The sequence below is a fragment of the Bos indicus genome, chromosome 20 (assembly GCF_029378745.1).
Source record: "Bos indicus isolate NIAB-ARS_2022 breed Sahiwal x Tharparkar chromosome 20, NIAB-ARS_B.indTharparkar_mat_pri_1.0, whole genome shotgun sequence".
In the NCBI taxonomy this organism is placed as follows: Eukaryota; Metazoa; Chordata; class Mammalia; order Artiodactyla; family Bovidae; genus Bos; species Bos indicus.
In genome coordinates, this window is record NC_091779.1 from 30,416,010 (window position 1) to 30,433,045 (window position 17,036).

A 17,036-nucleotide genomic window follows, 5' to 3' on the forward strand; every position below is an offset into this window, starting at 1 on the left:
GAGTCGTTCTTGAAGAGAATCTCCAGGAATTCTCACTCAGATTTGAAAGGATTATCACAGTATCTCCTTCTTTGTGCCTCTTAATCCTTGGCAAAGGCTTCCTAGTCTGGGACTTGATTCCGTCTGTACCTGAGACATGAGCAAGTCTGTCAGCGATGAAGGAGTTGCGGTGGTGAGTGTGAAAAAAAAGAGGGTGACTGGCGGTGCAGTTATATTGTAAAATAGAGCCTTTTAAACATTAAAATTGAAGCCAGAAAAAAAAAAAAAAAAAAAACCCTTCATGGCAAAGTGCAAAGGAAATTGCCTACCAAAACAGAATATTCTGCCAAATCGTAAGGTTAAATCTTCGCAATCTCAATAAAGGCGAATTCGCTTTGAAGTGCACGCGTTATTCTGTAAATGACCCTTGTGAGCAATTAGAAATCGGTCATTTCGGTTCCTGATTTCATTTGCGCTGAGAGGGGAGACTTTTAAGGGTGGTGATAAATCTCCCTGAGCTTAAAAGGCAGAGAGGGCCAAAGTGTGAACTTTTTACTTCAGCAACGGAAGCGAGAAATCAGAGTTTCATTAAAGCAAGAGACCTCCTTGGAAGCTGGCAGAAGAGGAGGAAAGGAAGCTAATTATGTCTTCCTTTTCTCTGCTTGTCCCACCAGTTTATAATCTGCTGCTTTAAAAGGTTTATCCTCAGCATCTTCTGCTTTCTCCCTCAACCCTCCCCTCCTGGGAGCGAGGGGAAAAAAAAAAAGTCAGCCAAGCACCAGGCTCCAGGTGGCTCTCAAGTACTTCACTGCCAAAAGAAAAAAAAAAAAAAAAAAATCTTACGCTGGAAAACAAGTGAGAAAGGGGCTCCCCAGAGGGGACTGGTTCAGACTGGAAGGCAGCAACATTCGGAAAGCGCGAGGATACAGCTCGCACCGGTCTCCCGCGCGCCGAGCACAGGGACGCTTTCGCTGCAATTAGCCCGAGCTGGAGGCGCTGGCGGAGGCTGCAGGCTGCAGCGGCCCCGGGGGCCGGGCAGGGTCCCGCAGCCCCCGAGCTCCGGGCAAAGGCATCACGCTCCCTTCTCCCGGCTCCCCTGCTCTCCCCCGCTCTCCCAGCCCCTTCCCCCTCCCTCTTCTTGGCGTTCCCAGCAGCCGAGGGTTTCAGATGTCCCACCGCCGTTTGACCCCCTCCCTCCTACCCCCCCGCCACCCCCCCACCTCCGCTTCTCCACCCCTGCAAATGAGGTTTGACCAGCGGAGGCAGAGCCCACCTCTGGCTTAGAATCACTGACATTTAGACTCCAGGCTTCAACCTGTTTACAAGCGGGCTTTCCAAAGGAAGGGGGGTGCGGGGGGGAGGGAAAGAGGGCCAAACAAAACACCAACCGCCATCCCCCCCGCCACCCCAAACAAGAAGTGACTTTCTGGAGGCTTCAAATCAACAGGCACCACCAAAAAGAGAAAGCAACAGGGGGAAGAAAACAACGGCTACCCGGGCAGCCGCCTCCGGTTCTGACAACTCCGAGGGAAGCACTTTCAGAGCTGGCTAGAGAACGAGGGCTGGTGCGGAGAGGGACTAGACGCTGCCAACCGCACCGGGGCGCAGATAGCTCCCCCAGCCTCCCACCCCAACCCTTTTGGGTTTTGTTCACCGTGCTGTCATCTGTTTTTCAGACTTTTTTTTTTTTTTCCCCTGAATTTAACATGGTGAAGAAAGGAGTGAAGAAGAGAACAAAGTAAACTCCTGGGGGAGTGAGGAGCGAGGGGGAGCGAGGGTGACCCACACCACCACCGCCACCACCAGCTCCTGCTACTGCGGCCACCCACGTCCACATTCACCAGGAGACCCAGGGGCGCGCGCGGCAGCGGATCCGAGAAAGGAGCGAGGAGAGGCAGCCGGCCCTTCCGCGGAGTTATGGATGTTGGTGCTTTCACTTCTGGCCAGATCCGAGCCCAGAGGGAGCTAACCAGTGGCCGCCACCTCCAGCTGTCTCCTTGCCTCGCACCAGGTCTTACCCTTCCAGTATGTTCCTTCTGATGAGACAATTTCCAGTGCCGAGAGTTTCAGTACAATGTGGAAATGGATTCTGACACATTGTGCCTCAGCCTTTCCCCACCTGTCCGGCTGCTGCTGCTGCTTCTTGTTGCTGTTCTTGGTGTCTTCCGTCCCTGTCACCTGCCAAGCCCTCGATCAGGACATGGTGTCACCAGGGGCCACCAACTCCTCTTCTTCTTCCTCGTCCTCGTCCTCCTCGTCCGTCTCCTTGCCTTCCAGTGCGGGGAGGCATGTGCGGAGCTACAATCACCTCCAAGGAGATGTCCGCTGGAGAAAGCTATTCTCTTTCACCAAGTACTTTCTCAAGATTGAGAACGGGAAGGTCAGCGGTACCAAGAAGGAGAACTGCCCGTACAGTAAGTAACAAATGCGCGTTCCCCTCCTTCCAGTTATCCACCCCCACCCCACAAGGGGGGTAAAATCTGTTCCAGATGTGGCCAGCTAAATATTTACGTCCCCAACTCCTGTAAAATGATTAAGTGGAATACTTTCACACTAAATCACCCCCCCGCCCGCCCCGTGTATACATTGTGCTGCCGCACCCCCTCCCCGCGGCGCGCTCCCTCAACACCCCCCACTCCGTTTGCCACCCCATCTGCCCTGTCTCCTTGGCTTGCCCCTCGCGGGACCACGCAGGGCGCCCAAGAGTTCCCTCAGTGCATAGATGCCCCTCTCTGTCTCCAGCGTCCTTCCCCACCTCACCCCAAGGTCTCCTTTCCCTCCCTTCTGGAAATGGCTCAAGAAACACATTTTGTTCTTTTCGCTGGCAATCTTATTAAGAGTTTCAGGACAGTTTCCTCAAGCTGAAAATAATTATCCGCTGTCAATTGTAGGGACTTTATGGGAACTTTAAGAGAGAAAAGTCAAATTCACTGTCTCCCCACCCCCATCTCTTTACCCCACCACCACTGTAGATAGGAGGAAAACATTTTTCTGGTTTTGATTTTTTGTTGTTGTCGTTGGTCCCTCTTGTTGGTTTGAGTGATTGCAGTCCATGAAGTTAGCTTTTCAGGCACCACCGCTGCTATTTGTCTTCTGCCTGCCTTCTCTCTTGGTAACATGATGCTCATGTCTGCATTGTCAATAGCATATGCGCTGCTTTGTGGTGTCCTGTTGTACTCGTTTCTTCTGAAACCTCTCATATTGCAGAGGCATAGTACTACAGTGCTATAAACATCTGGGACTGGAGTCACACAGACCTCACACAAATTTCATTGTCATTCTTTTATTTTCAAAGTAAAAGTCATAAGTCTGTTTCCATGGTTATAGTTTATCCCACAGGATGAGGTTTCCTCCTCAGTACGAAGTATGCCCCCATCCTTTGATTTCTTGCCTTTTTCCTTTCTCCTTCCCTCTTTCTTTCCTTCCTTAGCTGTTTCTCCTCTTTCTTTCTTGCAGGGATGTGGGCTGGGTAGGGGGAGAGAGAACTAGAAGAGGAGGGGTGGACATTGTGTCTCTTCTTGAATCAGTCCAGCAAAGCCAGATTACACTGTTGGCTTCCTTTCCTGCTTACTTTCAAGTGGTGAGACTTATTCATCCTCTATTGATTGCAATTTGAAAGGATCGGGAGGCTGTGTAATGGCACACTGAAGACAGTAGACAATGACTTTAAACATCTTTAATGACCATTTAGCATTATCTCCATGGTGCTTCCAAGTCACCTTTTCAAGGGACTTTTTTGTGTCAATTGTTTGGGAATTCCAAGCATATATTAATATTTGCTAGCTAACTTAAAAAGAGAGTCATAGATTTCAGATTCCTTAGCCCAGAAAGTATCTGGTATTAATGGGAAAGACAGTTAACCAGAACTTAGCATTATCTTTTTAAAATAAAGATTTATAAGAATTAAGATTTATTTTTCTTATTTGGGGACTCACATTCAAAACTAACTTGTGTTCCTCCTCAGCTGCTACTTCCATGTACTAAAATTAGCAATATGTTTACAAGTAATAAAAATATTTGTATAAGTGTTTTAAAGTATTCCATCTTATGTTTATCACCAGAAATGAACCTGTATTCCTCTACCTATCTATATTTTTCCTGCTCTTATTAATTAGAAATAACTGAAATAAAGTCAGTTATGATGACTGTTTTTGCTATAATTTAGTATATGAATTTATTAGATATGATATATAGTTGTTAGGTTATTGATTTAAATTTTTAATATTTTTATTCACTTCTAAAACAAAATAGTTATGGTACCATCCAGGTAGTATGATGGGGAAGAAGTGGTCCAACACTTACTGATGAGTGAGCTGGGACAGGGACTGAAATTTTTCTTTATATTTTTACTTCATGGAAATAACTCAAAAGAAATATAATATAATTTCAAAGTGTTATCCTTGAGCAAATTTTTTTTACAAATGACAATGTTATTGCTGTATTTTAAGTGTATTTATAATGTCATGTAAAGACCAATTATAGTAGTTTATTTATGTGTCTTAAATTACTATTTTCTAAAATAATGTACACTGTGTAATTAACCGTTTAGTAAGATGGTTTCCAGGGTACACATTAAAATATATTTTTACAGTAAGAATTATCTGCAAAGAGAAAAGTATATGATTTTTATCACATAAAAACAAGTGGAAATTTTTCACCCTGTCTAAAGTACACTAATACGTCTTCCATATGACAAATTATAACTGATAGTCCTTGTTAAAATTCTAATATCTTATATAGTAATGCAATCCTAATCAATGGTTGAAATGAAAGGAGGTGGAGCCTGCTCTGTTAATAGCAAGCCATAAATAATTTAGGCTTTCCAAAAACATCTGTATCAAGACATAACAAGTGAATAGTAAAGGTTGAAAAAGCTTTAATTTCACATGTGGCTGGGTAATCAGAATGCTGCTACAATTTCCAGCTGGACTGATTCAGCTGAACTACATGGTATCATTAAGATATTGTCTAAATGTTGCATAATTACATGAGAACAAACTTTGCCATGCCTACAGGGTAATCAGCCAGCCAGCCCACCAAATGGTAGCCTGTTAAATATTAGGGTATGTAACCTCTGATGTTCCTTGTCCAAAACCGCATTTCAGTAACATTTTCCTAAACAAGTTATTAATTATTCTCAATGTACAAAGCTGTTCTTTTAAGGTTTGCTTATTTGAAGCTTATTATTATTTGAAGCTTAATTTTCTTTGTTACTTTTGACCCTAGTATTATTGCTGCTAAAATACAGTAACAGCTTATCTCAGAGGCTACATGTTTGTGATGTCCTGAGTAATTAAATGACTGTTTCACTGGCTTTCTGCCAGCAAAATGCTAACAAAAGAGAAGTAAGGAAATCACCCATTAGCACTGCAAAATCATTTTTAGCTTCTACTTCCAAAGTTGGCTCCCAGAAATTGGATGGTTCTAAAAATATTACGTATGCTAGAGAAACTCTTCTCCGTTTCAAGTGACTATTATAATTTTTTAGTGGTGGGGTAATTTTTGTTTGCTCCTTTGCCATTATGTGAGAGTAGAATAAAGGGAGCAGTGATGAATTATGTTTCTCCTGCTAGAAGTCTGAGAAAGCCTGAATAATTTAGAATAGCTGTGGTGTATCTGTCACTAGATATGCTCAGGCTCATTTAGGTTTGTTTTATCATTCTTTACATCTAGAGCTTTGCCCTTGAAACATTACCACTCAGCTCCAGTTCTGGCCTACTAGAAAGGCTGGATACAGCTGTTAAGTGCCCTTGCAACTGGGACTGGCGGTCTTATTTCTGAATGTCAGTAAAACAGCTGTGGGCTACTCCCATGATTGTCACTTATAGACAAGGGGATTCTAGTGAAAAGAAAATGCATCCCTAAACTTGAGAGAGTCGAAGATAGATATTTTCAAAATGGAAAGCCGTACCGCTAATTAGTATTTTCAGGAAAGGAGTATGGGAAATATTAGAGAAATCAGTGTGCACTGAGTATGCAGACTGTGCCCTGTTTCTTAAATATATACATCATTTGACACTCATAATCATTCTATGATTTAGATAAATCCACATCTTTCAAATATGAAAACTAACCCTCAAGAAAAGTAAATTGCCCAAGGCCATTCAACTGGAAATTGACAGAGCCAGATTCAAGCCAAAGTTGATTTGGTTTTATCATGACATTCCTTCTACCTCTCTACTACTGGCAACTTTGATGTCAATATTTCAGACGCCATAGGAAACTCTAAAAAACAAATTATCCAAATCCTTCATTGCTTCTTACTGTGTACACCAGTTTTTCATCAGAAGGAAATGGAAAGAGAAGTAAATGACAGTGGAGCAGAATGAATTATGTTAAAGTTATCATTGCAGGTGGCAACATGGTATCAGACAATGTTAGTGCACTCTCTGTGTGAAATACCGCTTTTGATATTGTGTTTGAGAATATAATTGCTTAGGGCACACAGTATACACATACATCCATCTCACAGAAGGCATTAGAAATACTTGACTAAGAAAAATCCATGAATATCATTAAATACAGCTGAGGACCAAATGTTTCATGGTTTCCACATGTAATAAAACAATTTGATTGTAAATACAAGTGTGAAATTGGGCTGTTGAAGAAACTTCTGATGTATGACTCTAAAAGGAGCAAATCTTAGAGACCTAAAGTTTTAAAATTACTCTGCAAATCAAAAGGTACTTAATTGCATAGGAATGATAGATTATTGCCCTGTACTCAGTCAAGGTTTATGTTATGACTTTTTAATCAGGATTAGAGCTTATTTTGTAGGCTTCCCTGGTGGCTCAAACAGTTAAGAATCCGCCTGCAATGCGGGAGGGAGACCTGGGTTCGATCTCTGGCTTGGAAAGATCCCCTGGAGAAGGGCATGGCAACCCACTCCAGTGTTCTTGCTTATTTTAGGAAGAAGTTAAATAAGCTAAGGATATCATTTTTGAGGAAAATAAGGACTTGACTATTATCTCCTAATAAATATGTAGCAGTTTTCTGGGAAGAAAATGTACACAGTTTATGATTTCCACTGATAACTTGTTTAAGTTGTAGTTTTTTTCTAGAATTTGGTTGCGTAATTTACAACTGGCGGCATTTAATCATGAGGATTGAGGATTTATGAAGGTGGAAGGCACTATTTAATGTTTACATGACACTGTCCTGTTACCTTTACTGCATTCCTACCATATGGACCCTCCACTTTGATGGATTTATCATAAGCCCATTAAAAATGCACAATTACAGAGAGTTTCCCCTTTATAAACCTGATTTATAACCATCTACTAGAAGAAACTCAAGAGAACAGTTGGCAGAAATCACATGCTAATCATGGAGTATGAGAATTTAGAGACCTCAATCTCTAGGTTTTTGGGTAGTTTAGTAATCTAGTACCAAAAAGTATGTATCATTCTTTAAAAATAAGTCTTTTCAATGTATTGTTTAAGCACAGAACTTAAAAGAAGAATTGTGTTTTATACAATGAAGGAAACCCCACTGCATGCATTTTTCTTCTACATTTTTTACTACTCAATTTAGAGAGAAAAGCCTCAATCCAGGTAATTTCTTCATTTTTTAATAAATTTATGGTAGAACCTGAATGGGCATTTTAAATTCCTATACAATTACCTTAATGTTCCGAGGCAAACCCCATTTATTATTCAAATGTCTGACTTTCCGCAAGCCAAAATGTTGGAAAAAAGTTGACGGCTCATTTGAAATGGAGCGAATATTCCTCACGTTTATGAGCTGTGTATGAATATCTCCATCTCTCCTAAGCCTTAAATGTCTGTATGCTTATCCAAAATTGAGTACAAATGATATTTCTTTATTATGCTTCAGAAGGAAGAGTCATACATGTGTATTAGTTCAAAGTGATTTTAATCTATCTTAACATTAATTCTGTGAACTTTGCAATGAAGAGTAATTCAGATGACATTTTTAGTATTACTGTTCCAACATTTGTCAGAATTAATACTTGATGTTTGCTTAATGTAAGTAAAATAGTAGCATTTCCCTCACAGAAATTAAAGTTCTCTTTTAATTTTCCAGTAAAATTGGGCATACAATTTATGTTACTGTAATTTTAACACAGTTTTATTACAATCTAGAAAAGTAATGAACCTCATTTTGTCTTAAGTTGTTTTATGCAGAAGTATCTTAATTTTTCATGTATATTGCAAAGTATTAAGATCATTTACATTTGCCATTTTAAAAATGGTATTTGTTGCTTGGTTTTGCATACCAAAAGCACTTGCTTTTCTTAATCCGCACTCTTTTTTTTGTCAGTGCTTATTACTTCTACCTGTGCTAGTCAGTCAGTTATAACAAATGGTAACCTAGAAATGTGCCTTTAAAATCAGTGTAAGAATATATCAGCATCTTGGGAAGCCACCAGTGACACTCTGATACCCAATTAATAAACAAAAAGTGTCGATGTTTTACAGAATTAGTTTAAAACCAAGTATTGATTTAGTCAGATTTTGCACAAATAGAATGTTCCAGGATATCTAAAAGGGAGCCAAGTCACCCACAAAATAATGGCTTTAAAGGTCCCCTTCCTTTTAAATCAGGTCAGTGGTGTTCTTTTCTTTGAACGCTAAGTTCTAATTGGAACAATAAATCAAAGACGACACTCAGAGTAGATTCCCATGTAAGGTGGACAACTGGACAGTGACTTTTTACTGCTGCCAACACGTGCATCCAATTACCATTTGATAGATTCATGGTGCTGGCAGTAAAGCATTGCCTCATTTTATAATTCACCTAATAATTCTTCAACCTAGACCTGTCTACCTTTACCTATATCTAATCTGTCACTATGTGTGTTATCATTAATGAGGAATTTTCAAATGTTTAGCATGCTTCCTACAATGAAGGATGACATTAAGATATTAATGAATTATTTAACTAACCATAATAGATGAGGTAAAGTATTGATTAAGTCAGTATATCCCCAACTTCAAGTAACTGTCAACTAAATATAACCTAATAATTTTGCTACATCTTAATTGTGAATAGTGTGGGCTAACTGGAACTTAATTCTAAATAGCAAAATTTATGAACTTTAAAAAGAAATTCTAATTAAATAATTGTAATGGCAAACTTAAGAATTTTTTAACAGGTATTTTTCTATACTCATTATTATTTTCTTTCAATAACCTTATGTTAACATGTTTTCTAATCAACATATATTAATATGTTAATAAATGTATGTTAGTTCATCCTTAACTTTTTTTTCAGGCAACTGCCCTTATTTGAGGATAACTTGACATTTTCATAGAGTCTACAATTCAAGGCCCATCAACTGCTTTCTAATGTTTCTATATTGAGGCAGTTATATATCTGAAATGTCAGTATTGTGAATCCTTGATACATTATCACCCTTTTACTACTTCACTATTTTCTTCTCCTTCTTTTGCTTTCTTTTTGTTCCCCCTTTCCCTGGTTTCTAAACCTCTTATATTTCACTGAAGCAAGGGAAAGTCATCCATCGTCATTCCTTAGCATCCTGGTTATGTTTAGAGCCAGTAGCCTAGTCATTTTGGGATGTATAGCATCCAAAACATGTAGTTTCTATTCCATGCATAAAAGTCTTCAGCAATGCAGATTCCACATACTCTAGCAGGTGCCTCTCCTCACTGAATCTCCAGTAAATTCTCCATTATCCCAGCACTCAGGCCAGTTTCTTATAGCTTTGCCATTAGTGAAGTGAGCAAACCACTTCTGAGAATGGATGGTAATTGTCTGGTTACTAAGTCATCAATCTGCATTTTCCCTTCAGGTTAAATATTCTGTTCCAGTAACTCTCCCTACATGTTCATTTTACCTGTCTTCTAAAAATTGTTTTAGTATATGCAGGCAACCCACTCCAGTGTTCTTGCCTGGAGAATCCCAGGGACGGGGGAACCTGGTGGGCTGCCATCTACGGGGTCGCACAGAGTCAGACACGACTGAAGCGACTTAGCAGCAGCAGCAGCAGCAACAACATTTACTAAATACTTTGTCAATTTTGTGAACTTTTTCCTTTTGTCTGGACTCCTATAAGAGAGAGTAAAGATGATTTAGGAAATCAAATATTACTTATATTTTAATCATCATTTACTTCAAAAAGTTGAATGCTATTTTGGAGGTCTTTGTGCGTATGCATGTGTGCTAAATCGCTTCAGTAGTGTCTGACTCTGTGACCCTATTAACCGTAGCCTGCCAGGCTCCTCTTTTCTACAGATTCTCCAGGCAAGAATACTGTAATGGGTTGCCATGCTCTCCCTCCAGGAGATCTTTGCGACCCAGGGATTGAACCTGCATCTCTTACACCTCCTGCATTGACAAATCAGTTCGTTATCATTAGCATCATCTGGAAAGCCCCTTGGGGATGTCTTTAATATTTCCAAATTCCAGAATTTTACTTAAATTATAAGCTCCTCTGTATAACCCTGCCAATTGTAGCTCTCTAAAATGAAACCCATGTTCTCATTTTAATACTGGTTATCAAAGAAGAAAAATGTAAAATGTATGTGCATTTGTATTTCAGGTTGACCAAATATAGAAATGCACATAGCTTTATTAGAAAGATACTGAGAAACTGATAGGAGCTAAAATTTAAATTCATAGCATATGTGTATTCACATACTTCTCTCAAGAAAGAACTTTTGGCACTGATTTCTGAATTAGATTTATTTTTATTATATGCAGAATCTGACTGTTAACATATGTTAGATTGATTTGTTACTATAATAATAATTAAAAGCCAAGCTTCTTTTTACAATTAGTTTCAAATCATATAGATAGGCAGATATTGATAGATGGATTCCCAAAGCCTAAATAGCTTTGATTTACTGATAGAATTATTAAAAGACAAATTAATATTCTGCAACATGAAGAAACATGACACTAATTTATATACTATTTATGTTTTGAAGTGAAGTATATTTCAGTTCAGTTCAGTTCAGTCACTCAGTCATGTCCGACTCTCTGTGACCCCATGAATCGCAGCATGCCAGGCCTCCCTGTCCATCACCAACTCCCGGAGTTCACTCAGACTCACGTCCATTGAGTCAGTGATGCCATCCAGCCATCTCATCCTCTGTCATCCCCTTCTCCTCCTGCCCCCAATCCCTCCCAGCATCAGAGTCTTTTCCAATGAGTCAACTCTTCGCATGAGGTGGCCAAAGTACTGGAGTTTCAGCTTTAGCATCATTCCCTCCAAAGAAATCCCAGGGCTGATCTCCTTCAGAATGGACTGTTTTATTTACAGTGTGATTAATAACAGTAATTAACAAGGTTGTTGTTCAGTCGCTAAGTCGTGTCCAACTCTTTGGGTCCCCATCAACTGCAGCATGCCAAATTACCAGATTTCTAGGGCACTTTTTGGAACATCTCTGTAGAAGGATGTGATTCCTCAAATATGAAATATGAAAAGAAAAAGTGCTAGGGATATTAATCCCTAAGATTAAGAAGTTGACGAATGAAATTACATAAGAAGTTGGCAAATGAAACTACATAAATGCTTTAAAGCTGAATCAAGAGGGATGGTAAAGAACATAATTAGAATGTTAGAAGCCAGAGGAAAAGCAGAGAGTCCATAGAGCATTTAGACACAGACTGTGAAAGGAAGAGGAGATGGTTTGCTGGAGTGATGAAGACAAGGGTTTTGAACTCTCAGGAAGGAGATCAAGCTAATGAGTAGCACTGCAAAAGGGCTGACATGACAAGAAAGGTGTGAGGGAAATATAACCCAATCCCCGGCATTCGACTGGATGTTAAATGAACTGAAATGAGAACCTGCGATCTAAAAGGAATCCCACAGAAGTAATCGCAGCCATGGTATCAGAGTAAGGAAGGCTAAATCTGAGTTCCTGTTAAAGAGGCAAAAGGACAGAGGGGTTAAAAGTGTGGGCTTTGATTAAAAATGATTACAGCTATGGGCCTGGATCAAAAGTAAGCTGTGTAGACACAGAAGTGGGTGCATTTGAGGCTCCAAACTGCCGGACAATAGTGTATCGCTTGGGCAAGTTGTTATCAGTAGAACAAGGGTAGTAACAATACCTACCTCTTTTCTCCCTGGTAAAGATGAAATGAGATGACTCATTCATTCAACAGAAATGTCTTAAGTGCCTGCATTGTGTCAGATACTATCGGACACTTAAATACATGCTGAACAAAGATAGTTTTGCTCTTGCAGAGCTTCACTTTACAGACAGTATCAAAAAAAAAAAAAAAAAAAAAGACATATGATGAATAATTGGGGTAATTGTATGGAAAGCATGCTACCCTAACAGAAAACAGTTGGTAACTGTTTCAGGCTAGAGAAGCCAAAGCCTGTTGAAGGTGAGAGGTAGGAAGATGGGTAAAGCATGGAGAGAGTTTGGTGCCTCCTCCAAGAAGTACAGAAAATGCACACTGAGCCCAGGGTTTAGTGAGAAGATTGGAGAAGCTGGTATTCGTAAGAGCTTAATGGCGCCCTCATCAAATGAGTACTATACAAAGAAAAAGTATGATGCATCCTCTTATTGCAAGGGTAAGTATCAGGAAAGCAACAAGCAGATTATTTGATGAAATGAGAGATAAATAATAGAATAGAAGAAAGAAGAAGGAATGAGGGATGCACTTGGAATTTTTTAAAGGCAGCAATGTTAGAACATCTGAAGTAATGTAAGATTTGGAATTGCAGTATCCATAATGTTCTGAAGGTTGGGGAAAAGCCTAGAAGTCTGGTTCATTAAGAGACTAGGCACTTTGAGAGACCAGCAGACATTTGAAAATTGAAGAGGACTCTAGCGGTTGAGTGATTAAGAATCCACCTGCCAGTGCAAGAACATGGGTTCTGTCCCTGGCCCAGGGAGATTCCACATGCCCCAGCGCTACTAAGTCTGTGAGTCCAAGTTCTAGAGCCTGTGAGCCGCAACTACTGAGCCTACTCTCTGCAACTTGAGAAATAAGACCCAGTGCAGACAAAAATAAAATAAATAAATAACATTTAAAAATAAAATTGAAGATAACTTGAGAAGAGAGTGAAGAGCTAAAAATAAAGAGTAAAGAAGGTAACAGTTGTGTTCAAGGATACAGCAATAAAAGAGAACAAACAGAAGGAAATCAACAGCAAAGAAAGTAGGGACAAAACAGGTAACCATAAAGATTAGAAGAAGACAGATGATTGTATTAAATGGAAAAGTAAGTGACTCAGTTCTTAAATATTTCACAATAAATCTTATATTTTAAATTATGATGTGGTTTTGAATCAGGATAATCCGAGATGCTCAGCTCTCAGGAAATTCTGTAGTTAAGCTTCTATCTCTTATCCCATGCCTGTGACCTTTTTGACCTATACCCTCAAAGGGTTTACAATCTAGAGGGGGAAACAGGAGATCTTCCCAGACAGTTGGAAGGTAACGCAAGGCAGCTTACACTAAATTCCAAAGAAGCAGGGTGGAACTTAAGTAAACAGTAGCCTGTGACTCGGCAGGGATGAATGACAAGGGGAGTGTCACACTGAGGAAAAGGAACTCCAGATAGATAAGAAAACCGGAGTAAGAAATATCCTAAAAGAGGCCCGGAACCATGTGGTCACAGAACCTGACATGAGACTTTTAGAAAATAACAGGCAGGTCAATGGGGTAGAGCAGAATTTGCAAATCAGTGGGTATCTTATGATATACAAACAAAATATGCCAGAATGTACCATCATGGGAGAGGAAAATATGTAAATATCCTTAGATTTGAGGACTAGGTTTTCTGCTAAAATATTACATTTACATAGTTTGCATTTAAAATTGGCCTTCTCTATTTTATATTTGTTTTATTTTTTGAGGTAAAGAAAAAAACAGAGAAAGCAGAGATATTTGAAAAGAGTATGAATTATAGTACAATTGACACAACCTAAAAATATTAAAACAGTAAGTTAATCTGCCAAAAAAAAGAAAGCTCTGAACTACTTTTGTACTAGGTACAGGAAAAAGTCCCTGGAGGAGGGCATGGCAACCCACTCCAGTAATCTTGCCTGGAGAATCCCATGGACAGAAGAGCCAGGTGGGCTGCAGTCCATGGGTTCGCAAAGAGTTGGACACTGAAGCGACTTAGCATGCACTCAAGCACAGGAAGAAGCAGTTCTGATCTACACTAAATGGCATCATGTTTAGCATTCCTGATTTGCTAAATGATCGCTACTTAAAAATTTAAAATAGCTTCTCCTGCAGAACTTCTTGACTTATACCCACCCATGGGAAGAGATGTTTGCACTTTCACAGCAGATTCCCAAAGGGAACTACCAAACCCTCAATTTTACTTGCTCTAAGGTAAGGTAAGGTGAAGTCGCACAGTCGTGTCCGACTCTTTGCGACCCCATGGACTCTTTGTGAGCCTACCAGGCTCCTCCGTCCATGGGATTTTCCAGGCGAGAGTACTGGAGTGGGTTGCCATTTCCTTCTCTAGAGGATCTTCCTGACCCAGGGTTCGAACCCAGGTCTCCTGCATTGTAGGCAGACGCTTTACCGTCTGAGCCACCAGGGAAGTCCTTAATCCTTAGTCCAAAGGGAACTACTGAACCCTCAATGTTACTTGCTCTACCTGTGTATTTTTTCTCATTGCTATTCTAAATTGTCTTAGAGTTACTTGGTTTGGGCGATTAGGAAGAAAAATAAAATTGACTACAGCTCTTTTTCTTGCAAAAGAGTAAACAAGTGTGTCTAAGGGAGTAGGATGCTGACAGCATATATGCAACTGCACCCAGTATTAAGATGACGAGCTTTGCAGACAAACTTATTGATGCAGAATATGGGTTCTGAAACTGTGAAGCTTCACCCATGGCCTTGACAAAGGACTCCAAGGAGGGACTTGATCTGTGCAACTGTTAAGTGAGAATAATCATATCACCTACCTCATCACTGTTGGAAGGATAAGTCTGTAAATTTACATGTGAGACTATAAATGTTAACTCGACATAGGATCAGTATATTTTAAGAGCTCAAAAATGTTAGCTCCTATTACTATTTTATGCTATGACTACTGTGTTGCTTTTAATTATCCCATTTTCTGGAAAGATCTCTAAGTCATAGGATAATAAAAAATTAAACAGAAAAGCTGTATCATACCACTTTACTTCCCTGGTGGCTCAGACAGTAAAGCATCTGCCTGCAATGAGGGAGACCTGGGTTCTATCCCTGGGTCAGGAAGATCCCCTGGAGAAGGAAATGGCAACCCACTCCAGTATTCTTGCCTGGAGAATTCTATGGACAGAAGGGCCTAGCAGGCTATAATCCACAGGGTTGAAAAGAGTTGGACATGATTGAGTGACTTCAGTTTCACATTCACTTTTCACCACTTTACTTCGCTTTATAGTTTATACAGAATTTTAATGTTTTCATTAATTGATTCTCAGAAAAATTCTGTGTAATGGGTCACTGTTACCCCCTACTATCCTTTTTGTTATTGTTTAGTTGCTGAGTTGTGTCTGACTCTTTCATGAACCCATGGATTAAATAGCCCACCAGGATCCTCTGTCCATGGGATTTCCTAGGCAAGAATACTGGAGTGGGTTGCCATTTCCTTCTCCAGGGGATCTTCTGACCCAGGGATCGAACCTGTGTCTCCTGTATTGGCAGGAGGATTCTTTACCACTGAACCACCTGGGAAGCTCATCTTTTTTTTTTTTCAAATACAGGACTTTAGTTGTTTATTAATAAAGTATATCATCATTATGATTTGGGGGAAAAAACTGTAAAATCTTCAACCTTCACGTTAATGTAGGTTAGGCCACCCAAAAGACAAAGCAAAGATAACATAAAAGTCATAGTCCAATAGATAAATAAATATTTATTTATTTTTAGTGTTAGTCACTCAGCCGTGTCTGAATCTTTGGGACCCCATGGACTGTAGCCCACCAGGCTCCTCTGTCCATGGAATTCTCCAGGCAAGAATACTACAGCGGGTTGCCATTTTCTTCTCCAGGGGATCTTCCCACCCCAGAGATCAAACCTGGGTCTTCCTCATTGCGGGCAGACTCTTAACCAACCGAGCCACCTTACTGTCTTTAAATGACAGACTTGAGTCTAAAAGTTATGGTGCCAGACCGAAGTTATATTGTTAGAAGTGAGTCAGGGTTTAAACTTAGGACAGTCTTGGAAGTGACCTTCTATCCTCCTGATTGGCCTGGACCAGTCTCAGTATGTGCTTCTTATCTGGCATGTTATTAACACCACTCTTGTTCACTCTCAAAGTACTTCATTACAAAGTCACCCTAGTCTTAGCCATTCTGGTTTGTGTAAAGCACAAATCTACACGAGCCGTTTCCCTCTCAAATCCTTCCATTTGTTCGCAGTGTTCTCAGAGTCATATCCTAATTTCTTCGCATGGCATTTTAAGCCCTCAAGATTGTTGCCTATGGACCCCCCAGCCCCACCTCATTTCTTAATACATGCCCCATTATAGACATACTGAGTTGATTTTAGCTCCAGAACATGCCTTGTTCCTCACATGAAGCCTTTGCACACTTCTAGGTCTGATTGGAGTGGTGTTCCTGCCCTAGTCCCCTTTCTTTCAGGTCCCAGTTAGATGTCAGCGCTAGGAAACCTTTCTGACCACTCTGTTGTTTCCACAAAACCTGCACTCCCACACACCCTGTATTTAGTATTTTAACACAATTTCATACTTGATTAATTTACCCATCTAGTTTCCTTATACACAGAAAACTTGTTGAGGATGAGCACTATATGCCTCACACTGACCTTTGTATACAAACCCTTAATATACTGTCTAGAATATAATGGGTCTTCTCGTTAATATTTATTAGATCAAATTTTTTTCTAACTGCATGTCCTTGAGTCAATATACTTAAGCCTTTCTTTGGTTTCATCACCTGGCCTGGAAAGTGTGATTAACATATTACCTACTTGAAAAACATAGTTGAAGTAAATTATCTTCTAAATTCCATAGGGTTCTAAGTTCTGCAATTCTGAGAACTTAGACATTAAATGAGGCATCATTACTTAACTAAGTGTTAAGTACGTACATTCATACAAACTTCTGAATGCAAGTTTGTGTAATCCTTGAAATAGGTTGTTTCCCAT

The 17,036-nt window shown here is 40.0% G+C and overlaps 1 protein-coding gene across 1 annotated transcript in view; it reads left to right on the forward strand.

Moving 5' to 3' along the window:
• The first annotated feature begins 1,249 nt into the window (after window positions 1-1,249).
• Window positions 1,250-17,036, forward strand: part of FGF10 (fibroblast growth factor 10) — a 98,037-nt gene continuing 82,250 nt past the window's right edge. The window contains exon 1 of the mRNA XM_019983110.2: window positions 1,250-2,393. Coding sequence (XP_019838669.1) covers window positions 2,054-2,393 — 340 coding nt within the window. The 5' untranslated portion in view covers window positions 1,250-2,053. The remainder of the gene's footprint in view (window positions 2,394-17,036) is intronic.